General features: G+C 41.5%; 1 protein-coding gene across 1 annotated transcript in view; it reads left to right on the top strand.

Moving 5' to 3' along the window:
• Positions 1 to 24,883, top strand: part of ANTXR1 (ANTXR cell adhesion molecule 1) — a 284,719-nt gene that overhangs the window by 167,338 nt on the left and 92,498 nt on the right. Inside the window, exon 15 of the mRNA XM_073622022.1 lies at positions 21,291 to 21,386. Coding sequence (XP_073478123.1) covers positions 21,291 to 21,386 — 96 coding nt within the window. The remainder of the gene's footprint in view (positions 1 to 21,290; positions 21,387 to 24,883) is intronic.

Below are 24,883 nucleotides of genomic sequence, written 5' to 3'. Positions count from 1 at the left end.
CAAAACAGAAAAACTCCTTTTGACATGGGTGGGAATCCCATCCTAAGGGAAAGCTTAGAGCCACCCTGCCTCTAATGCGGGGGAGGGGGGAAAGAGAGAGAATGGTGCAGTACCAATACAGATAAAAGGAAATGTTCTATGTGGCCTATATCTTCACTCAGTACAATACATTTAGCATAGAGGACATAGCCCTGTATGTTTACATGTAAATAGGGATGAGCCCGATGTACGAGTCGAATGTAAGTTCGACTCGAACATCAGGTATTCGCCCATTCGCTGAATACCAAACATTATGGGGCATTCGCGGGAAATTTGAGCGCCCACGGAATGCGCCGTAATGAACGGTGAGACCGCCAATGCACTGCGAGATGCACTGAAGGGCCTGGTATGGATTTTGGAGGGGACCCCTACACCATTTTTTTTTTAAAACTTTGGTGCAGGGTTCCCCTTAATATCCATACCAGACCAGAAGGGCCTGGTATGGATTTTGGGGGGCCCCTTACCCAATTTTTTTTTGGTGCGGTGTTCCCCTTAATATTCATACCAGACCCAAAGGGCCTGGTAAAGGACTGGGGGGGGGGAACCCATGCCGTTTTTGTCAATGATTTTTATCTATATTGCCGAGATCTGACAATTCATTACAGCTGCGAGTTTTAAATGACATTTTTTCCTTTAGAAATGTCATTTTGCTGGGGTACTGTTCTAAACACGGGAAAGATGCGCTACTTTACAGGCATACTATAGACAACCCCAGGCACAATATTTAAAGGAATATTTCATTTTTATTGTTTTACTTTAAGCCGGCCATTTTTAAAACTTTTTTTTGCATTGATACATGTCCCCTGGGGCAGGACCTGGGTCCCCAAACCCTTTTTATGTCAATAACTTGCATATTACCCGTTAAAATGAAAACTTTTGATTTTTCATGTTCGTGCCCAATGGACCTTAACCGTGTTAGGGGGGTTCGCACAAATTTTTCGCCTGTTTGCACGTTCTGGTGCGAACCGAACAGGGGAGTGTTCGGCTGATCCCTACATGTAAAGAAAACATATATCAATTAACAGGTGTACATAGTCTAACAATATATTTCTCTATGCACATAATGCATATAACTCTTAGTTAACCTTCTATAAGGGACCTTATAGAGGACTTGTTTTTTAACAATGGCCTAATAACAAAGGAGAAAAACAAATCTGTTTGTTTAAACCCAGGAGGGGGGAAAGAGGGGTGGGGGTGGGAGTTGTGGTACCTTGCAAAATGTCTTGCCACAGAAATATAATTTTGAATCACATAGTTGTGGTAGTAGATTCTTCTTTAAAATATGGGTTTAGACTTATCTATGTAATCGGTTCTGCACTGGAATATTCTGCATCAAATCAGTTGCTGTATGAAAAATGTTTTTGGATGGGATGTTAGCTGAATGGTGTTTCATGTTATAGTTATTGGAGTTTATTTTACTGCATAATGACTTCCCATTTAAAGGGTCCCACTACCTCCAGGTACAGAGTATGGCTATGGGGACCACCTGTAGCCCATCACACATGAACCTGTGCCTCAGGGGGTGGGAGCGTGTTTTGTTTTCTGATGAGCAGGCCTCAATGTACCTGTGCCATGTTTTATCATGATGACGTTCTCATTTTGTGGCCAGGCACTCTAGTCAACTGCTACAGAAGTTTTCCTTCCAGACTCCCATTGCTAAATGACAGATCCCTGGCTGCAGTAATGTAAACATACAGTCGGGATTCTAGGTCACATCATGGACTAAATATAGCCACTGATTAAAACTGCTGTATAAACAGCAGTTTAACTTATAATAAAGTCTATAACAACATTAAATGAAAAACAATAATATATTCCTGAAAAAAAGGGGTAAAAATATGGCACCCCTGAAACAACAGCTCTCTTTTTTTAAAGGAAAGCCTTGTAACAAAGAAAAAAGAAAAGGTTGCTATGGATGGGACAGCATACTCAAAGTGACCACCAACCTCAAGTAAACCAAAAAAATATGTTTTCATATAATGATAATTAAAAAAAGGACAGCAAAGGGGTTGATTGCACAAAGATCTAGCAATCAGCTTTATAGTACAGTTTCCTAACTGACCTTAGTCTCTTCCAATGCAGTTTGTCAGCTTTTCCTGCATCAATGGGGCTTCTCTGTTCCGCCCCCCCTCCCCCCTTTCATTATGTGGGGGCTGGCATATGACAAAGTTCCTATTGGACCTTCTAAGGGCAAATTGCAACATTAGTATGGGGCCTGTGAACTTTGAACTGGCTGAGTTTGCTTTAAAGTGATTTTAAACCTTTGTGTTTTTTTTTTTTTTACATGTCATACTTACCTCCACTGTGCAGCTCGTATTGCATAGAGTGGCACCGATCTTCCTCTTCTTCTGGGGTCCCTCGGCGGCTCTTGTGGCTCCTCCTCACATCAGATAGCCCCCTAGGAGAAGCGTTTTCCCGGGGGGTTACCTTACAGGCGCGCTCCCAAGTCCAGCATTTGCGTCCATAGACACCAATGCCCGACTCGGCCCTGCCCCCCGGCGCTCGCATCATTGGATTTGATTGACAGCAGCAGGAGCCAATGACTGCGCTGCTATCAATCTATCCTATCAAGAGCCGGGACACCGAGAGAGGGAGAGCGCATCTTCACCGAGGGAATGAAGGGGCTCAGGTAAGTAAAATGAGGGGGCTGGGGGGGCCGGTCACTGCCAGAAGTTTTTTCACCTTACTGCATAGGATGCAGTAAGGTGAAAAAACACAAGGGTTTACAACCCCTTTAAGCCCAGCAATATCCTAAAACCATATTTGATTCCTAGTTGCTTGGTTCTGTATGGGCAAAGCAAAGGTTTAATTTAAGCTGCAATTAAGCTCTTAGTAAACATGCCTTCCTACAGTAAACCTATTTGGTAAGATAATTTGAGATTTAGTGATTGCTCATAAGCCCTGATTTACTAAAGCATGAAGTCAGATAAAGTAAATTGAACCCGTTTTGACATAAAAATGACACTAAACTCAAGTTTGCAAAAAATATATGCTCTATTTAGGTATGTATCCTTAACTCAGAAAAATTCCTCTCATCCTCCTTCAAAATTATTTGTTTTTGCTGCTGTGGACATGCTGTGTAGACAATTAACCTCCCAGTATGTCTGTGGAGTGTGGGAGGAAACCAGAGTACCTGGAGGAAAACCACGCAGACACAGGGAGAACATGCAAACTCTGTGCAGGTAGTGATGTGGTTGGAATTCGAACCGGTGATCCTGTTGCTGTTAGGCAGAAGTGCTAACCACTTAGCCCCTGTGCTAATAAATTTGGTGTGCAAGAATGTATTTAAGGAATATTAAAGTCACATTTACTACATTAAGTGTTATAAAGAGCATTATTCACTGACTTGAAATACTGCAATAATATTGTTGAATTTTTTTTCTCAATTTGAAAATATGTACATACCCACAGTCCATCCCCATAGTTGCAGCTGCTGTTTTTTAGTATTTCCAGCTCCTCATAATAGCCAGCGGGAGGGGAAGGGTAATATATTATCTTCCTGCTGATTGCAAAACTACACCTCTTATGGTTCCTTTTTGTGCTCCCAGTTGCTGTCATGCTGTTCCATCTGAGCCAGAATGAAAGAATACATCCCTAAGCAGCCTTTAGATGTGCATTTTCTAAGGAGGGAGCTGGTCACTGGATGGTGTAAACTTAAGTTATGCAGTGTGCCCATCAGTTGCTTAATTACATTCAGACATGCCCCTGGGACAATAATCAAGCAACTGGTAAGCACAGCACAGCTAAAGCCTGCACCATCCAGTGGCCAGCAGGTGAACCTGCTTGTCTAAAGGGATGCCAGTGATCTGTTCTTTCACTCATGCTTATCATTCATCATCACTTACACTTGCAGTCTCTGTGCTCAATACAAATAAATGGTTGGTTGCAGAGGGATATTGAGAGAGAGTAATGAATTTTAGCTACAGTCATAAAGGAAATGATTGCTGATGTACCGTATTTATCAGTGTATAACACACACTTTTTCCCCCCTGAAAATCAGGGGGAAATCGTGTGTGCGTGTTATAATCCGATCCCTGCTGCTCAGAGTGGAAGAAGGGGATGAGCGCCGCTGGATGACACAGAGCCACGATCTCCTGTGTATCCGGTGCTGTCACACACAGTCCTGCCCCCCTGGCCCGGCATTGGACCACTGCTCTCTCCATCATATGAGCTGGGCGGGACTGTGAGTGACTGAGCATGGCATACACAGGAGATCGCGGATCTGTGTCATCCAGCACTGGCGCGGCTGCAATCATCTGCAAAGGCAAGTCTGCAGATGTATACTAAACAGGCTGCAATCATGGGCATGTTAGAGGCTGCAATAATGGGCATGTTAGAGGCTGCAATAATGGGCACATTAGAGGCTGCAGATGGGCATTTTAGAGGCTGCAGATGGGCACTAAACAGGCTGTGATAATGGGCTTATTAGAGGCTGCAGATGGACATAGATCAGACTGCATTGATGGGCACTGATGAGGCTGCAGAGCACTGACCCTTATTTTAAAATTTAAGGTTTTTTTTCTGAAACTTCCCTCTTAAAGTTAAGGTGCGTGTTATACGCCGGTAAATACGGTAAATCTTTGGAACTATTCTAAGGTATTTATGTGAATTAAATACTTACACTGAATTTTAAAGAGACAGGATAAAACAATTGATAACTGAATCTTGAAGTATATATGTTTTGTTTTTGTTTTTTTTTTTACTTTAGTAGCTCTTTAAGTAAGCCTCATACTGTGTTTGTCATCCCTAAATTACTCACCTAGGTGTGTGGCTTGTTCCTGGTGTTGCGTCTATAATACAAATTGTATGATTGACTCATATGTTGACCACAAAATTTAGATGGAGGTTAGAAGAACATTGTTACTCTGATTTGCATGTATTTTTTAAGAACAATGTAGGAGACAGAAGCGCATGCTCGTATCGCTTGCTATACAGACAGCAGAGACCCTGGGATCACTGTAATATTGGGAAAACAATTGCTATTTGGAACAACCCAACCTAGCCAACACAAATTTATTTAGCATAAGGGTTTTTGGCCTTGGTCTCAGGGCATAAAGGTACGGGGAGGCTCAACATCAAAGCACAAAATCTACAATTTGTTATTTTTTTTCCCTTTGTCTCGCCACCCCTAGACATGTGTGTGTGTGCCAGACGCAGAATTGTAGGCAAACCTTGTAATACCTTTATGAATTTGCATGAATAGGGCTGGCTGGAAGAATGATATCATCAGTTCAGTACAAATAGAAAAGGACATTCCCTGCGTCTTTACTTCTCCAGTGATCCTAGACTTTTTCTGGCGAGTCACCAAATGAAAAGCGGGAGGCCAATCTCTGTGAGAGGACTGGTACACACACAGAAAGTGTGGACATCTGCCAAGGCAACATGATTGTGTCATTTGTGTGCCAGTTTTCCACTCCTGGAATTGATGCTAACCCCCTGGATGATGCCTGAACAAGGATGGCTCCATCCTTCTGGGCAGAAAGGGAGGTAAAGGCATTCTTTTGGGGAGAACAGTACATTGGTCTGTGTGGAGTCCTATCTGTCCTATCTTTTCTGCTGGGGTGTGGCACCACACTCCCAGTGCTGTGAATAATGAAGTCTCTTAATGTTAAATAGTGATTCAGTCCTTCACCAAAAAGATTTGTCAGGGAAAACTGCTGGTAAGTAAAACCAAAGTCCCAGTGCTGAATATCCAAAAACTTTCTATGATGTGCACCACCATGCAGTGATTTCAGATGGACCCGTTCCTGTTATATGGACCTATATAGTATAATAGGTCTCAAAAGGCTTTTCCCTTTCTAAGGTAGAATCAGACACACAGCTGCCAAATAATCCATGATCTTCCCCTATAGTTTCCACCTCAGCTGTGTCCTCCACGCCACTCTCATACAGCTATTTCTTCTGGGGGCTCTGTAAATGGAAGTTCAACACCACAAACAAAGATGTCCCATAGTGTAGTATGTTAAAATAGTCAGCCACTTTATTCATTGAAGTAACCCTCACAAAGCTTCAATGTTGTAATAGCATTCAGTGCAAATTCTAACATGCAAAAGGTACTCACCATTACTACTCTTCCTCAGCGATGACGTCACCTCGCTTCTCCCCATGTGTATCGTCACTGATGACATACGAAACGATCTTATAGATCATCCTAGTAATGTGATGCTCCCAGTTGAAGCATTGCTTAAGATGATTAGGATAATTTAGAGAGACAAAAAAGCAGGCTTTTAAGGTGCCAAAAAATCTAATTATCACAAAATATAAAATATATAACAACATTTTGTTTTATAACAAGTTTAAAAAGAAGGGTAGTAAAATTTATCACATAAACATGCGTTTCATACAACAATGCAGCCACTTCGGCTCTACATGTTTCGCCTTGAAGAGCTTCCTCAGGAGTCTTAAGAGTGCTGCATATAGTTGATACTATAGATAAAGAAGACAAACATTTATGAACATTTGCAAAATGTTACATATCAATATATAAATTGCATAACATTGATCGGTATAATATTTCATAATTTTAAACAACTTTTCACATAGATCAGTAAATAATGAATCAAAAGGACAGGCCTACCAGGACTTGACTAGTCAATTATGTACAGAAGTTCCAGTGCATAACGAGGCTTGTGGGATGTAATTGTGACCATATAGGGAAGAAAATGTAAAAAAAAACACCTAAAATATATAAAGAGTGATTGAGTAACCCAACCCTTCTGGACAGGGAAAGAGCTGACTGTGTATAAAGCAATTACCTTAGTTGTATTATGCTGTAACCAATTGGTTCACCTTTTCACTGAAAGGAATATTCAGCTGATGGAGAAGGGAAACAAAGGGGGAAGCATTGATGGTAAATGCAGGATAGGACGCCCCAGATGATACAGAATCCCCTCCAATGTAGATGCTTAATGAAAACCACCCTTCAATCCGAATCTAACCAAAGGAATCCCAAGAAAATAAATAGATATATGCAGATATTGTAATATCTGATATTCCAATCCTGGGGCATCCTATCCTGCATTTACAGTATCATCAATGCTTCCCCCTTTCTTTCCCTTCTCCATCAGCTGAGTAGTTACTGTACTACTTTTGCCAATTTCAGGTGTGATTTCAATAGACATCTGTGCATGAAGCCGCACAGATGTCTTTCAAGTAATACCTGAAATCACGTTGACCTGCTACTTTGAAATCGCGCTACTTCAAGTGAAGTAGGGCGATTTAAAAGTAGCATCAATGTGAATGAGGGCTTAAAGGGGTTGTAAACCCTCGTGCTTTTTCACCTTAATGCATCCTATGCATTAAGGTGAAAAAACACCTGGCAGTGACCGCCCCCCCAAGCCCCCCCGTTTTACTTATCTGAGCCCCGTATTTCCCTCAGCGGAGACACGCTGTCCCTCTCTGCATGAGGTCCCAGGTCTTGATTGGATAGATTGATAGCAGCGCAGCCATTGGCTCCTGCTGCTGTCAATCAAATCCAAAGACGCGGGCGCCAGGGGGTGGGGCCGAGTCCTATATTCATAGTCTATGGATGCCGAATGCTGGACTTGGGAACGAGCCCGCAAGGTAACCCCCCTGGGAGAGCGTTTCTCCTAGGGGGTTATTTGATGTGGGGAGGAGCCGCAAGAGCCGCCGAGGGACCCCAGAAATCGAGGATCGGGGCCACTCTGTGCAAAACGAACTGCACAGCGGAGGTAAGTATGACATATTTGTTATTTTTTATTTTTTTAAATTGAAGCTTTACAATCACTTTAACCTGGTATCAAATGTTTAGCCCCAGGCTTTGACAATGCCACCACCTTACTCCTAACTTTGGAGCAAACCAAATTGTGATACAGTTAACTGTACCTGCCACTGGCCCCTTAATAAACCTATAATAAAAAAAAATTAAAAAGATAGGTTGCGCTAAATATGAGAAATCACAGATTAAGTGACATATAGTGCTTATAGATAAATAAACAGTGAACATTCAAAAATTCATCAACACAAAATACATGTATACATAAAAAACTTGATACTGGGTGATAAAAGCCAAAATTGATAATTAAAGGAAGAAAAAATAAAAAAGTATAAAAATAAAAAATAATAAATAAAAAAGAGCCCGTTAAAGTAATAAGATGAATAAAAAAGGAGGAATACGTTGAGTTGAGGTAAGAGGTTCCAAGGATTATCCACCTTTACCAACAGGAGAAGAGAGGGGAAGAGGAAGAAGAAATCCCAATCTGAAGAAAATATCCCACTCGGTGAGTGGGAACCCTTACCGGAACAGGTGGACTCCCTCTAGAGCGAGGTCATAAGCGCAGGCAGATTAAGCCCTCTGCCGGGACTGGTCGGTCTCCGATGTCTCCGAAATCCTCCCGATATGGACAGGAGCAACTCAGCAGGGCATAGTGGGAACAAACCAACAGACACTCCAATCTGGGGGTATACACTCCGCCCCAAAGCAGCAAGTGTAAAATGAGAATAAAAAAGTACTCCAATCGTGAAATAATCGTGAAATAACACCTTCTCCATAATTTTCACCTCTACTTCAAAACTATTTGGCAATGTCAAGAGCCTGCCAGAATTTTAAATCCAAATTAGGAAACAGATTCCACCAACATTAAACCAGAATAGCCTCTTTTGGCTAGCTACCCCAAAAAATTGTGCCCTGCCACACACCCGTAGCAACTGTAAAATAAAACAAGCCCAGAACTTAAAGGGAGGGTGGATGGGGCAGCTTGAGATGCTCTTCCTGAGGAAATAGTTGTGCTTCAAAGTCTCTGAAACCCTTACCTCCCCCACCCCCGCCCCGCAGCTAACAGCTACCTATACTAGGTTGCTTTCCATTAATCCCCTCCCTCTACCTACTCCCATACATTTATTCACAGCACAATTCCCCATTTGGTTCCACAATTGGCCTATCCTGGCCAAGCTTCCCCATTGCCCAGAACTACAGGAAGTTGCATTGAGTGTGCAATTGTTCCTTGCATACACCCATTTTACAGTTTACTAAAAAAAAAAATTGCCATCGATTGTGCTTTTCCTCTAGAGAAAAAGTAAGACATTTTTCATTGTTTTGGCTAATAATATTCAACAGTATAAAAGCACCATGCATAGCTCCAGGTCGGTCCTCTTACAATCTAAACACAAAACCATACAGCAGGTGTCTCATCACCATAGAAGCTTCAGAAACAGGATGGATGACCACATGCTGGTGCATCACAGCACCTCAAGACAGGAGAAAATGTTAACGCATTTCATGCTGTAGGTGCTCGGTTATGAGTAAGCACCTTCAGCGTGAAACCTGTTAATATTTTCTCCTGTCTTGAGGTGCTGAAATGTTGATATCGTGGGACTGTTACAATAAAAATATTGGTGTTTATTATGCATCCATCTTGTCTCTGAAGATTCCCCAGTAAATCAACTATTTCTGAACCTCAGGGAAATAAAAAATAAAAACCATCAGCAAGATTACCTAGTGCTTGTCTATAATGTCCTTTTCCTCTCCAGCCACTCCCCAATCACTATTGACAGCAAATCCCAGCTGTCTGAGGCTTGCTCTGTATTACAGGAGTAGCTTCAACCATTCTTGTATAAGGCCTTGTTCACACAGGTGTATTTAAGCATATACCCATGAGAAAGAACATGTTTGCCTGCATGGGATACACAGGTGTTCCATGCATCCGCATGCAGGCAGTCCCACAACAACGACTGTGTATCCCATCAGAGCAAAACACAGCCCTCACACAAGTGTTCACTTAAGTATACCCATGTGAACAAGGCCAAAAAAGAACATTTTCTGCAAGTGTCAATGAGGAAACAACAAAGGATTAAAAAAAGTTAAAATAGGTATTTAATAAACATGGCAGTTGTTTAAAATACACAGTGCTTGAGCAAACTAAATATCATTAAAGTTTTACTAAACCCACAACAGTAAAATCAGTCTGTATATGCCGTAAACCATGCTTGTTACCTAAGGGGTTAATCATCTGCATTGTGTAAAAAGGCTATTGATCCTGCATGCACAGATCCTCCCCTTCTGGCATTGTCTCCAAAACATGTCTGGATAAGACAGTCTATGGAGTCAGGCAGCACATGCTCAGTTTGGTGTTTATTGCAAGCGAGTTTTATTTTTTTCTTGGGAGAGTGCATGTGATCAGCAGAGGGCCAATCGGCACTGTCAAGACAGAGGGTCAGGGGTCCTGGATCCTCATAGGACAGCTCAGTGCAGTATGACAACTCCTCCTGCAAGCTTTAACCAGGCACTGACAGAAGTCACAAGACTGCTATATACTGCTGATGAGAAAGGGTATTTAGCAGTTTATATTTACTAAAATGATTGCATTTCCATGTTCTGTGTACTGTGGGAGACCAGATATAGTGAATGCAAGGTCCTGGGTTTAGTAACACTTTAAAGCAGAACTAGACTCCACTATACTTACCTTTGCACCAATGGTTCGACACCCGTGAGGTACTGCACAGGCATCTTGTCCCCAGGTTCTACCGGGGGGTACCGGTCTTTGACCATCTTAACTGGTCAGTGACCTGCCTGCTCACAGCTTTTCAGACATCGCCATAAGATCGGATTTACATGTACTTTAACATTAGAAAATTTGAGTCTATCGCATGCATCCTGTAGGTATAAAGCTCCCAATGTCATTCTTCTGATTAGCCTCAAACTTAGAAAATCATCTGAAATATTTTTCCTGCTTGATTGTTTAGGTTTCTCAGTTTAAACGTTCTGCCAGATATCAGCAAGGAAAAAAGAACAAAAAATGAAAGTTAGTTTTCCACTTCTCATTACTGGGAGGAAAATAGAGTGGGGTTTACAGATTAGAACCAGATGAGGCGAACGCTTCATGGAACGGGAGGGCGTGGAAAGTTTATAACTCATTAGTGTTCTGCTGGTCTGTGTTAAAAAACACCATTAAGATTTAAACATTTTTACATTGTGCAGTCTTCTTCACACAGTGCACAAATATTTTTGGGTTAAGCTGAGCTGTATCTGTCTTCAGGTTGCTGCACAATGACTCCAAGAACGCAGCAGGGGGGTAGATCTATTCCTTTCTGCTTCTTTCTGTAATCATCATGTATTAGCCATGCAGAACACACACAGGGTGGAATGTACAATAACAATCCACCTCAACTTTAATGCATATATCCATGTTTAATGAGGAGGAACTGTTATATTGTTTGCTTTATCTAGCAGTGTCAGAATAGGGTGTGCATTTGTGTTCAGAAGGCCATCAATGTACTATAATGTAAGAAACAATAGGTCTTCTTCTATTTTTGAAAGTGTACCCAACATGCAGAGCATGTACATCTGTGCCTTGTGGTGCACTATAGCATAGGAACATTTGCAGCATACTGTAGACAAGTTTTGGGGTGTACCAGTGGAATACCTAGCGTAGTTGCCACCCAGAGAAAGATCATTTTTTAACACACACACACCCTTAATGAATTTCTATACATCAAAATTATTTTCAGTAGTAATAATTATATTTAATAAATAAGAATAATGGGCAAAGAAAAAAATGGAGACAGTGAAGATCTTAATGTTTCAATCATGTTTATGCTGGTAAAAACAAATAAAATTCAGGGTTTTATTAACAGCACACAAGCTATGGTGAAACATAGGAATTATAACTGCGTCCTAAATAAAAAAAGACTCAAGGGTTTATTATTCAACAGCAGCAACTTTACAATGCATAGGCATAAAATGCCTATTCTACGTGGGTCTCCAGTGGGCAATTGCATACTATACACACAAAACAGGCAACTGTTACAATATGCAAGCAGCACATCATTACAATACGCAGGCAGAAAGCAGACAATTGTGACAATATGGCGACCTGTAACACATTCACAAATGTGACAATATGAGCAATTTAAATTATAAAGGGGCAAAAAGCAGGCAATTGTGATTATAAAGGCAACAAACTGCCAGTTGTGACTTTATGTGGACAGCAAACCAGCAATTGTGACAATATAAAAGCAATTATGACAATAGATGGGCATTAGGCAATTTTGGTATTATACAGCCAGAAATTCCCTTTCTCATCCTCCTCCCCACCCTATTCCCCAGGAAAACCCCCAACAATCAAAAGTCCCCACTCCCCCAGCAAAACCTATCTACTAGAAATCATCCCCCAATCCTCCCCTCTGCCCCCATCAGCAAAACCTAAAGCTTCCCCATCACAAATTGTGTCTCACCATTTCCCCAGCAAGTCCCCTAAGTTTCCCCCTAACTGTCACATCAGAGCTGAGGGGGAGCTTAGGACAAATTCCTTTGGCTCTGTACCACCGCACAGTGTATAATGTACAGTGTACAGTCTGCATCTGACAGGGTTGCTGGGGGCAACAGGGCACTGGAAATCTGGTGGTGGTGTGGGGGTGTGGCCCTTGAGCACCCCTTGCGCGCCCCTTGAGCACCTCTAGCATAGCTGTACCTAGGGCAGAATGCCATGCCTCTCTACAGTAGGTATGTCACCTGGGTGTAATAAACAATTAATGGAATTTCCCCACACACACTCATACAGTATACTATGTTTTTATGTGCAATAATTTAACTCATGATGTGGCGTGAACAAGCACTTAGTGCTAAAGAACAGCTGACATGATGTAATTAGTCAAGCACACCGGTTAGGCCTCATACACACTGGGCATTTAGCCCCTGTGCTTGAGATTTCAGCATTGTCGTGCAAGTGGAATGCACAGGTGCACCATCCAGCACTACTACCGGCAGCCTCTAAAAAGTCTATGAGAGGCTGAAAGCTGCTGCAGCTGGAGAGGGCTAGATGGTGCACTAACATTTAGGAATGTATGCAACCAGGAACAAATTCCTGGAGCACAAGAGGAGCACAACAGGCTAAGCGTCTAGTGTGCATATGATCTTAACGAGTCCCCCTATTCTCTCCTGCATACCACCAGTGTTACCAGTCTGATAAAATCCTTCTATCACTTTGCAAATGTTTTGTATCAGCACAGATTTAGGGATAAGTTGTTATCTGGTGTGAATTATAGTGTCTGTCCAGCCAATTTTTTTTGTCCTAGTGATAACAGTTTCACTGGACAAGAAGTAAGAAAACATCTCCAACAGCAACACAGGCAGTAGTAAAAGGTTTTTTTAAAGTTTTATTGGCTGCCTGACAAAATGTAGGAGGCATATCTATGCTAATGCTGCTGAGGAAGAGGCTGGATGCATGGTGTACCTACATTGCAATAACCATGAGCATGGCATGTACACAGAGGATTGGAGGGAAATACTAGACATGTGCATTCGTTTTCGTCCGAATTTTGGGTATTTTAGTTATCGTTTTAACAAACGATAACGAACGTGCAGAATCCAAAAACCGAAAGATTCGACATAAACGAATGCTTTATTTTTGCGTTTTCGTTGTGACAACAGTTCGATATAGATAGGAGATTTGACATCACGCTGACAATAACGATCTGTGTCGATCGAACCTGTGGTCGAATGTGCCTAACCTTAGCTCTATTAGTTCAAGGTTATTCTACATAGAGAGAAAAGATTTGACATTATAGAGACAATAGCAAAAAAGGTCGAATGTGCCTAACCTAACTCTATTAGTCCAAGATTATTCGACATAGAGAGAAAAGATTCGACATAAAGATTCGACGAAGCAGTCGCCGCGAGCCGACATTTATGGTCAAATGCTCCGCCCATAGGCTATAGAAGAATTCTAATGTTGGTTGACTAGTAATAATAATTAATAAATATAATTATTACTAGTGTCATACAACATTAGAATTCTACTATAGCTTGTAGGCGGAACATTCGACTGGAAATGCGGCGTCGTACAGTTTAGCTGCTCCGTCGAATTTTCTTAGAACATTCGACAGACACCATAAGCCTTCAATGACAGATTCCACCTTAATTATTTCGGATTTTTGGACGAATGCATTTTTTAACTAAACAAAATAAATAAAAACAAATTTCAGGAGTAGCTAAATAAATTTATTTTTCGGACTAAAACAAAATTCCGAAGCGAAATATTTCAGTGTGCACATGTCTAGGAAATACCAGGTTGCATATTAAATATGAGTCAATTTATCAAGTGGGGCTTTATTCTTAAGTTCGTCATGAATAGATTGAAATTTGGCCAGCTCAGCAGAGTCGTTTCCGATCTAATGATTGACCTCTCTCAAAGGGGACTGTTGGAAATCTTTCATTGAATCAGTGCCTGCAGCCAATTGGCTGCAACACTGATCAGTGTATTCTGACAGTGGAGGGGTCCCCGCTGTCAGAATACAATAGCACAGCGGGGAGGATTTTTCCAAGCACTTCATTTGTGTGGATGGGGGAATCTGTTTGTTTTGATCCGTGTAGGGCCAGCCTTAATCAAAGAAGTAGCAAGGTTTTCAGTGGAGAACTGCAGATCCCACTCATCATCTGGGATGAATACCAGCTTGGCTGCGTGAATTGTTCTCAAGAGCCTCCAGCAATCTCACAGTCAGCAGCTCATTGACTTTCCTGATTTACCTGTGCTGAAATAAAGACATGTTTACATGCTGACCATTCTCTGACCCTTGACTGAATTATGTGCTGTGTGGTGGAAAAGCAACGTGTTTATTTTCCCATCTAATAAGCGCAGTTATGGTTCCCATTCACTCTTCATAAACAGTAAGGAGAGATGGTGAGCTTGTTATGACAGGTCCCTCCCTGCCTGGCAGGTACTGAATCTCCACCCATGTCTTGGGTTTGTGAGGAAGATCTCCTGACTCCTGGCATTTCCTGTTGTGAGAACTTTTGTCTATGCCTGGAGGAGAGGAGAGAGATGGGGAAACATCAGGAATGAAGAAAACACATACATAGGAACAGAAATTCCTCTTTTATGTGCAGTGAATGCAAATAGAAGAATGGTAACAAAAGAGCCAATTCACCTAAAAACTGACTGTTATAATTAAACCCTCCCAAAAAGTGTAAATACACTATGGACCCTTATTAGGTGCATCAGTGGGTTAATTAAAAAATATTATTTCAAACATTTCTCTTGTTTTCTAAACTTCATGTACTATGCACATTCACTTTGTTCCCCAAGGCCACTTTGGCCTTGTGTACAAGCGCCTCAGACATGGCATCACGTGTTTCTTCAATGACATTAGCAGTCAGGATTTTTCCAATGCGTTTGACTCAGTTCCCCACGCGCTGCTAATGTGTAAATTAATGTCTGCAGGCTTAGAAAATGTAGTTTGTAAATGGAAAGAAAACTGGCTAAAAGACCCTATTGAGGCCGGGTTCACACTTATGCCAGATGCGGCTCGCAGCAGGGAGTCCGGTGAGTCCCTGTTCTCCATTTCAGGGATGAATCAGGCCGAATTTTTGCTTGATTTCGGACCTGAAACGGAACCAAAGACACACAGGACCCCTGTGCATTCCGCTCCGTGGCCGCCATGGAGATGTATGAACCGGCTCCATTGAGAGCCGGTCACAATCTCCTGTCATGCGAATTGGATGCAGGGAAACCTGCATCCAATTCGCATAGGTGTGAACCCAGTCTCAGAGAGTAGTGGTTAATGATTCTTAAAGGAGTTTTGAAGTGAGAATTTTCTTTTATCTTAATGCATTCTATGATCAAGATTAATAGTGGTGTACCCACTGTATGGTCTAAGATTATTAGTGGTGTACCCCAAGGTTCATTGTTGGGACCCTTACTTTTTAATATATTTATAAATGATATAGGGTCTGGGATTCAAAGTACCCATTCAGTGTTTGCAGATGACACCAAGCTATGCAGTGGGATAACGTCTTTACAGGATGTCTCCAACTTGAATCCAAAAGATGCTGTAGAAATTTCTTTATTGTCATGAGCCAGACAAAATTGCAATGATGATCAGTTGACGCGTTTCAGACGAAAAGAACCGTGCTTGTTCACGCTGTGAACAAGCACGGTTCTTTTCGTCTGAAACGCGTCAACTGATCATCATTGCAATTTTGTCTGGCTCATGACAATAAAGAAATTTCTACAGCATCTTTTGGATTCAAGTGTGCGATCAATCTTTTCTTCTCTTCTGTATAAATACATAAGTGGTCAATAGAGTGAATTTGCAGAGTTATTCACTTTCAGGTCATTAAAGAGCACAGGGGGGCACTCTTTACATCTGGAAGAAAAGAGATTTAACCTTCACATACGGAATGGCTTCTTTACAGTAATGCCCCGTACACACGGTCGGATTTTCCGACGGAAAATGTGTGATAAGACCTTGTTGTCGGAAATTCTGACCGTGTGTAGGCTCCATCACACATTTTCCATCGGATTTTCCGACACACAAAGTTTGAGAGCAGGATATAAAATTTTCCGACAACAAAATCCGTTGTCGGAAATTCCGATCGTGTGTACACAAATCCGACAGACAAAGTGCCACGCATGCTCAGAATAAATAAAGAGATGAAAGCTATTGGCCACTGCCCCATTTATGGTCCCGACGTACGTGTTTTACGTCACCGCGTTCAGAACGATCGGATTTTCCGACAACTTTGTGTGACCGCGTGTATGCAAGACAAGTTTGAGCCAACATCAGTCGGAAAAAATCCTAGGATTTTGTTGTCGGAATGTCCGATCAATGTCCGACCGTGTGTACGGGGCATAAGAGATGTGAAAATGTGGAATAGACTCCCTCAAGAGCTGGTTCTGGCCAGCTCAGTAGATTTAAAAAAAAGAGCTAGATGCATTCCTAAATGCACACAATATGACTGGATACTATTTTTTAGAGGTAATAACACCAGGGGTAGTTGATCCAGGGAGTACCCCATTGCCTTATGGGGGATCAGGAAGGATATTTTTTTCTTCACTGAAAAAATTAGATCATGCTTTATTGTTTTGTTTTTTTGCCTTCCTCTGGATCAACTGTGGGTATAGGATAATGTAAATGGAAGCATTTACATTTGTGTATGTGTTTTTTTAACGTATTTTATTGGTTGAACTAGACAAACTAGTGTCTTTTTTCAACCTGACTAACTATGTAACCATTTAGCTATGCACAGTAGCCGCAGCTGTAATTTTTAGCAGGGGTTCCCTGAAACTGGAACATTATTTCAATAATATCTCCGTTGTGAAAAGGTTGAGAAAGGCTGTCCTAGGGTGAAAATGCTGCTCCATTTTAGGGAGCAGCCCAGGGAATACTGTCACCCCAGGACAGGAAGGTATGGGAACAGAATCACCAGATAGAATAAAGGCATATGAAGAGAGAATAGAAAGAATTAGGGTTCTTTTCATATGCATTAGTAGGCATTTTATGTGCCTAGTATAAACAAGCAAACGGTTGTATGTGGCCATACTTTTTTTACTTTTTTAAGCAGTGATGCTTCTTTCCATGTTTGGGAAATACATTGGATGGATGCACATGCATGGGTAAAAGCTGATGCAAGGAAGCATCAGTGTTTACAAGAGTACAGCCATTCACTTGTATGGCAGGCTATGGGTCTCCAGGCACAAGAAAACCCTGGGAAAGGTATGCTAGGCATATAAAATGTTTACAAATGTCCATGTGCATGAACGTGGAGAGCTATAATGAGCGTAGGGTAAGCTACTATTACTAAATGTTATTTTTTAGGTTAAAGTGATACTAAAGGTAAATTTTAAAAAAAGTCATACATACCTGCTCCGTGCAATGGTATTGCACAGAGCAGCCCCTAACCTCCTTTTCTCGGGTTCCCGTCTGGCACTCCTGGCTCCTCCCCCTGCTGAGTGCCCCCATAGCAAGTCGCTTCCTATGGGGGGCACTCCTGCATGTTCACTTCCCAGCTCCGCTCTGTGTATCCATAAGACCCACAGAGAGCGGCTCGACCCCGCCCCTCACTGCCTCCTCACTAGCTGTGATTGACAATGGCTTCCACTGTTGTTTCTAAGCCAACGAGGAGGCAGAGAGCCAGGAGAGAAGCTGCTCTTGTGCAAATCTCTTGATCGAGATAAGGCTCAGATAATTATTGGGCTGGGTGGGCTGCATACTGTGGGTTGTTTACCTTAATGCATAAAATACTCTTTTAGGGTGGTAGCTGGTTGGCTCACTCATCTACTGTTTTTTTGGGGGGTCACTATATACAATGTGTCTCTACTGAGTATGAGGGGCAGTGAGAGAGTTGCTCATTGATTCCAGAATCACAGCACCACCCAAACCTGTTGCAGTCAATTTTTTAACTCTGCCAGTGGTGCTAAGCAGAACACATGCACTAAAATGTTAATTTCTTCTTTTTTTCCCACTTGTTTGTTCATCTTTCTCTATATCTAAGGGAACAGTCTGAATGTGACTGACAAATCTTCCTATAATGAAAGTTAGAACCTTAAATTAATTTTGGGTGGGCAAATACAATAATAACTTGGTATATATAAAATTTACTTACAGAAAATAATTTTCACTTTAAAGGAAACCTGGCCTGAAACAGTATGAAAGGCTATCTTTGCTGCTCCATATTTCTCCCAGTTCAGGTTGCTTTAAATAATAAAACGTATTGTGCAACAAGTTTTTGGCTGGAATTTACACATGACTTTTCCAGCATAAGATATCAAAGGTTATTTATTACAGGAATGGAATGTACCCAGGAGGACATTAAAGAATTTTTATTCTTTTGTCATGGCTTATCATCCAAACTATTCTAGAGATGATCTGGGATTGTGAAAGGATTCAAACTAGTTCAAACGTATTTTATTTAACGTCAGTGATTTGTAGTCTTGCAGTTGTGCCTTCTTGCTGTTGCAGTCTGTATCCTCAACAAAGTGTTTTCCAGAAATAAATAGCTCTGATACTAGTACTAGCTGACCAATAGTCAGAAGAAGAATGCAGTCCTGGCATATCACTGCAGCCTACATGTCCAATGCCAGATTTACCATTAGGCACACTAAGCCTTTGCCTCTAACCACCGTGTTTTCACAAAGTCACATTAGGTTAGGGCTAGAACAACCAGTAAATGAAGAATATGGTCTGTGTACCAGCCCTGCTAAGCATAAAGGGTTAGTTCACTTTTTCAGAAAAAATTTAAAGATGAACTAACATCACACACCTGCCCCACCCCTCCGGTCTCTGCTGCACTTACCTCCGTGGGTGATACAGTTTCACTGTCCATGGTGTAACAGTCCTGGGGTTTGAAAACCACGCTATTCTTACCTTAGGGATGCTGGGATAGATCAGAGCAATTCTGGTTGGTTCATACTGGCCCATGACTGCGCTGACCAATCAGAACTGGTCTGATCCATCCCAGCATTCCCATGGAAAGAAGGGGAAGAACAGGACTGTTGCACTAAGCTGGGTGGATGGTGAAACTGTATCATCCACCGAGGTCAGTGCAGCAGAGACTGGGAGGGAGGGGAGGGTGTAGGGTGTTAGCTTACCATTTAATTTTCTGACAAGGTGAACAAACCTTTTAAAGTGAATCTTCCTTCTTTATTATGTTCAATGCTAAAAAACTAAAAAAATGTAATGTTAAGTGGGAAAATATGAAATACTGAATGGAGATGCTTGTCAGCAGTAAGATACAAGTCTGGAGTTTTATTACAAGTAATGACGTAGTAAAGCTGTGATATGGCCTAACCTCAGCCATAAGGCTGCTTTTAATAACAAAAGGGATAATTATGAAGCAGAGCTGTATGCTTTCCAACATCTTTGCTCTCTTCAGAACTCTGGCGCAAATGAAGCCCCAGGAGGTAGACACCTGAAACATAACTTTGACAGGTCATGTGATGGGGCTATTCTCCTATTCTGTAGTAGGGTAGCTAGGGTAGCCACCTTTTCTTCAAGTCAAACCCGAACACTTTAGCGGCACACAGTTTTTTTGTTTTTTTTATAGTATAAACTATACATATATTTTGCTATTAAATAACATTTCTAATCATATAAAGTTAATAACAATTGTCCCCCTTTACATCCGAGTCCACAGAGTTCCCCTTTTACATCTGTCCACAGAGTTCCCCTTTTACTGTAAGGGGGGACTCTGCAGACTCTGATGTAAGGGAGAACTCTGGGGACTCTAACATAAGGGATGCTCTGGGAACCCTGATTTAAGGGGGAACACTGAGAACTCTGGTGTAAAGGGGATCTCACTCACCCCTTGGCAGTCAGCACCTCTCATCCAGATGCATCTGGAAGCCATAGTCCGGTCTGAATAATGTGTCCGGGTTTCAGGCAGTCTGAAACCTGGACGCATGATTTCAAACCCGAACTGTCCGGGTGAATCCCGGACAAGTGGCAACCCTATCCTGGAGTGTTCTCTGCAGTATTATGCACAGAACCCTCTGTAGGACACTGCAGGCTACATATCACTTTCTGCATTTTATCTAAAATTAAATTTAAAATGTAGGTGTATCATGGAGTAATCACTGTAATGTCCTGTGAAGGGTATTATCCAGCCTTTGTTATAAATGGGGGTCTAGGTAATGTGTAGTATGTTTATATACTGTATTCCGTTTATTGGGAATTTAGACCCAGGTGCAGGATTGAATCTAAGATTAAAATAATAGCAGCTAGTAAAGTAATAGTAAGCTACTATTACCAATTGTATGGTATTTGTGTTTTGAGCCCTACTTAAAATAATGAATATATTGCAGCTTACCAGCCCTTAGATGTGATGGTTGCAGGAAATGTGCTAGCACACTTCCTGTCCTAGGGTGGCTATGCTCATTACTGTACAATGTCTATGAGGAAGCACTGTTGTTACTCTAGAACAGAAATACAGATACCCCTTCCTCTTCTCTTCCCTTAATACAGGGTGATGTGTTCTGTAGTCCACAAAGACAGCTGGGAACAATAGAATAATCAGCAGAGAGCACAGAAAGTTATCAGCTCACTGGACTTCTGCTATATCAACAGGATACGCTTGTATTTATTGAACAGATGTAACAAAACACTTTGTAATTAACAAACTAAAGTTGGCAGGAACCGGTCAAATTTCAATCAATGTATGGCTGTTCTTGTTCATGGGAATTCGATTTATCATCCAACTTCTCATAAACTGGCTTGCTAGTAGATTTTTGCTCGATCAGTGCATGCAGCGAATTAGCTGTAGCACTGATCAGTGTATTCTAAAGGTGGGCCCTGTCAGAATACAATGACACAGCAAGGAGAATTCCCAGATCCACATCGAATGTGTGTATGAAGAAATTAGTTCAGGTTTTTTGTTCAGCCAGTTGGACACCTGTATGGCCAGCTTAAAAATAAAATAAGTTTATTGTTAAGGTTTACATACAATTTAAATGAATATTTATCACTGTATCAAGAGTTTTACTTGAAACATTATTCCTTATCTATATTCTTCTGGACAGGATGAAGATGATGACGGTCTTCCCAAAAAGAAATGGCCCACAGTAGATGCTTCGTACTATGGGGGAAGAGGAGTGGGAGGAATTAAGAGAATGGAGGTAATTATTATTTTTTTGTTATAAATATCGTATAAGAAGGGTTTTGGTGATCTAATATCGTATAGGTTTTTTTTGTTTTTTTTTTTACCAAATGTGTTTTCAGTACTTCAATGTTAAAAAAAATGTATGTACTGGCTTGGAGGCCTTGGCTGGCAATCTGGACGCTCTGGCAAAGCAATAATTTATGTAACAATTAGCTGAGGGTTGTCAGTCCACCCTCAGCCAGCTTGATGATGATACAACAAATATTCTGAAGCCTATGCACCCAGTACCCATATTTCAGTGGATATCAGCATACATCCTGGTTGGTCCATGCTCTTCTAAGATATGAGTTTGTTCACATCATAAAATTGATTTTGTCTAGTGCTCATGGCTTAAGCTGGGTACACACTGTTAATATTTTTCATTCAGTCAGTAGGCCCCCGCTGCCCCCACTGTTACTCATCCTGAAAGACGTGGTCACTTACAACCTGCCTCTCTTCACCAAAACCTGAAAAGACTACCTGAAAGCAATGCGAGGCATGTCAGGCTCCCCATTGCCCTCAGAAGCTGTAAGCTGAAGCAAGATGCTCCTTTTTTTCTAAATGCATGACCTGACAAAATTAACATACACAGAGAGAATGCTTCCAACAATTAGTTTTTCTTTCACTATCCTCGGTAAACTTGGGATCTTCTCACCAAATGAACTGCATAATAGTCATATCTGGCTCCACAGCAAGGGAGGCTTCAACAACTGGGAATAAGGGAGCATGGTGCCTGCAGTCTGACCCACTTTGATGTGCATGATTCTGAACTAAAACTAGGATATAACTTCTGAGCATTTTCTGGTTTTACTGGATCTTTCATAATATTATCCACAGTCTGTGTGTCACATATCATGCCAACAGCTTTTTAAGAATAATTGGTCTGCTTTATGAAAACTGGAGCACAGAAAAATCACTGACCTTCTGAAAATGCCAGTTTACTGTAGGCTATCTCTGGCTTTGTTAATTTGAATCAAAGATCCAGAACAAGTAAATAAAGTTTAAACTCCCTATGTACATACTTGTTTCAGCTTGACAACATTTGCTTACTCTAAATCCCCTTTCATGACTTTCTGGGAGTTGGATTTCCAATTTCACTGGGACCTGGAGAGCCGGCAGACTGCTTGTTTTAAATCCTTCAAGGGCATTCTAAATACATCCCTCATAGAAGCTAGTTTAAAAGTAATTTCTAGATGTTATTATAGACCCTCCAGAATGGCCTCTATGTATCCCTCGGCAGACCCTCTATGTTTTAGAGGTTGCCAACTTTTGGGCACAATGGCCCACATTTGGTGGGAATGCCCTAGAATACGCCCTTTCTGGAAAAAAATAGTCAACATTATCGATAGGTTTGCTGGATGCCAGATCCCCAGGACCCTGATGGTTGCCTTCCTCAATGCCGGGATACCAAAGATCTTCGCTCCCACTCGAAGGCTAATCCACTTTATTCTACTAGGAGCCAAACTTACCGTTGCCAAGGCCTGGAAACAACCGAAACCTCGGCAATGGCTGCACACAGGAAAATCTCCTGGATAATGTCTCAGAAAAAGTTATCCAGCATATTATCAGACACATTCCACAAATTTGAGGCCACCTGGGAGTCCTGGGCCCACCACGTAGGCATCTCCCTCGTCCCTAGTGTTAAGCCAAACTGAATTGAACTAAAAGCCTGCTGATAGACAAACTCTACACTCTCTACTTTCACTCTATCTTTAACTTCCTTTCCTCCTATTTTATCCCATTTCCCCCGTTTTATAATACCCAAACGTTTTGGGTTATAGAGGTTATTACGAAAATCGGAGTTACAGTAATCTTATGCTTATGTAAATAGCCATTATCCTCAGTATATACTGCTTTTCCATGGTGGGATGGGGGTTGGAGTCAGGGGTTAGAGATTACCCTCCCGGCACAGCTTGATCCCCTTGGGGGGTGCCAGGTGAAGAGGGAGTCTTCCCCGGCCCGGCCTGATCTTACTACGGCAATATCTGTCTTGACGTAATCCAGAGGTCCAAAATAGCCCACAGGTTGTTAGTAACCGGTTTATAGGGCTCCATTAACTGTTTCGTTGTTATGCATATTTTCGATCATCTCTCTGAAACGATCTTGGTATGGCTCTCTGATTTCACATTTGCTCACACTGAGTTACGTAATTATTATGTCCCATTGTATCTCTTTTGTTCCTCTTATATTCAACTTGTATATGACTTTTATTACTCAAAATAAAATATTTTTGAAGTAAAAAAAAAAACAGGAAAGGGATATAAAAGGATTTCCAAGGAATTGAGAATGCCAATCAGCAGCGTTCAAACTCTAATCAAGAAGTGGAAAATGAAGTGTTCTTTTGAAACCAAACCACGGTCAGGTGGACCAACTAAAATTTCAGCCACAACTGCCAGGAAAATTGTTTGTTATGCAAAGAAAAACCCACAAAGAACTTCAAATGAAATACAGAACTCTCTGAAAACATGTGGTGTGGCTGTTTCAAGAGGCACAATAAGGTGGCACTTGAAGAAAGATGGGACTGCATGGTCGAGTCACCAGAAGAAAGCCATTACTATGCAAATACCAGAAAGTATCCCACTTACAATACGCCAAACAGCACAGAGACAAGCCTCAAACCTTCTGGCACAAAGTCATTTAGAGTGATGAGACCAAAATTTAGCTTTTTGTCCACAACCATAAACGCTACATTTGGAGAGGAGTCAACAAGGCCTATGATGAAAGGTACACCATTCCTACTGTGAAACATTGATGTTTATGGGATGTGTGAGCTACAAAAGTACAGGAAATTTGATCAAAATTGATGGCAAGATGAATGCAGTATGTTATCAAAAAATACTGGAGGAACATTCGCATTCATCAGCCAGGAAGCTGCGCATGGGACATACTTGGACATTCCAACAAGACAATGATCCAAAACACAAGGCCAAGTTGACCTGTCATTGGCTACAGCAGAATAAAGTGAAGGTTCTGGAGTGGCCATTTCAGTCTCCTGACCGCAATATCATTGAGCCACTCTGGGGAGATCTGAAAAGTGCAGTTCATGCAAGACAGCCCAAGAATTTACAGGAACTGGAGGCTTTTTGCCAAGAGGAATGGGCAGCTTTACCATCTGAGAAGATAAAGAAACTGCCTTACTAAAACTCACTAACGATTTACCAACTGCTAAAACCGACAGCCAGTACTCCATACTCCTACTACTTGACCTTTCTGCGGCCTTTGATACTGTTGACCACCTGTAAACTTTTGATCAGGGTCATTTGGCTAGTTTCTGTTGTCATTATGATTTAAAAAATGGCCAAGAAATCATAAATTCTGCCAGGGTATGTAAACTATGAGCACAACTGTGAATATATATATATATATATATACACACTATATCACGAAACGTATTGGAACGCCTGCCCTTACCCGTGCACATGAACTTTAATGGCATCCTAGTCTTAGTCCGTAGGGTTCAATATTGAGTTGGCC

Source organism: Aquarana catesbeiana, linkage group LG03 (genome assembly GCF_042186555.1).
Source record: "Aquarana catesbeiana isolate 2022-GZ linkage group LG03, ASM4218655v1, whole genome shotgun sequence".
Taxonomy (NCBI): Eukaryota; Metazoa; Chordata; class Amphibia; order Anura; family Ranidae; genus Aquarana; species Aquarana catesbeiana.
This window is presented reverse-complemented; position numbering and strand designations above follow the sequence as displayed.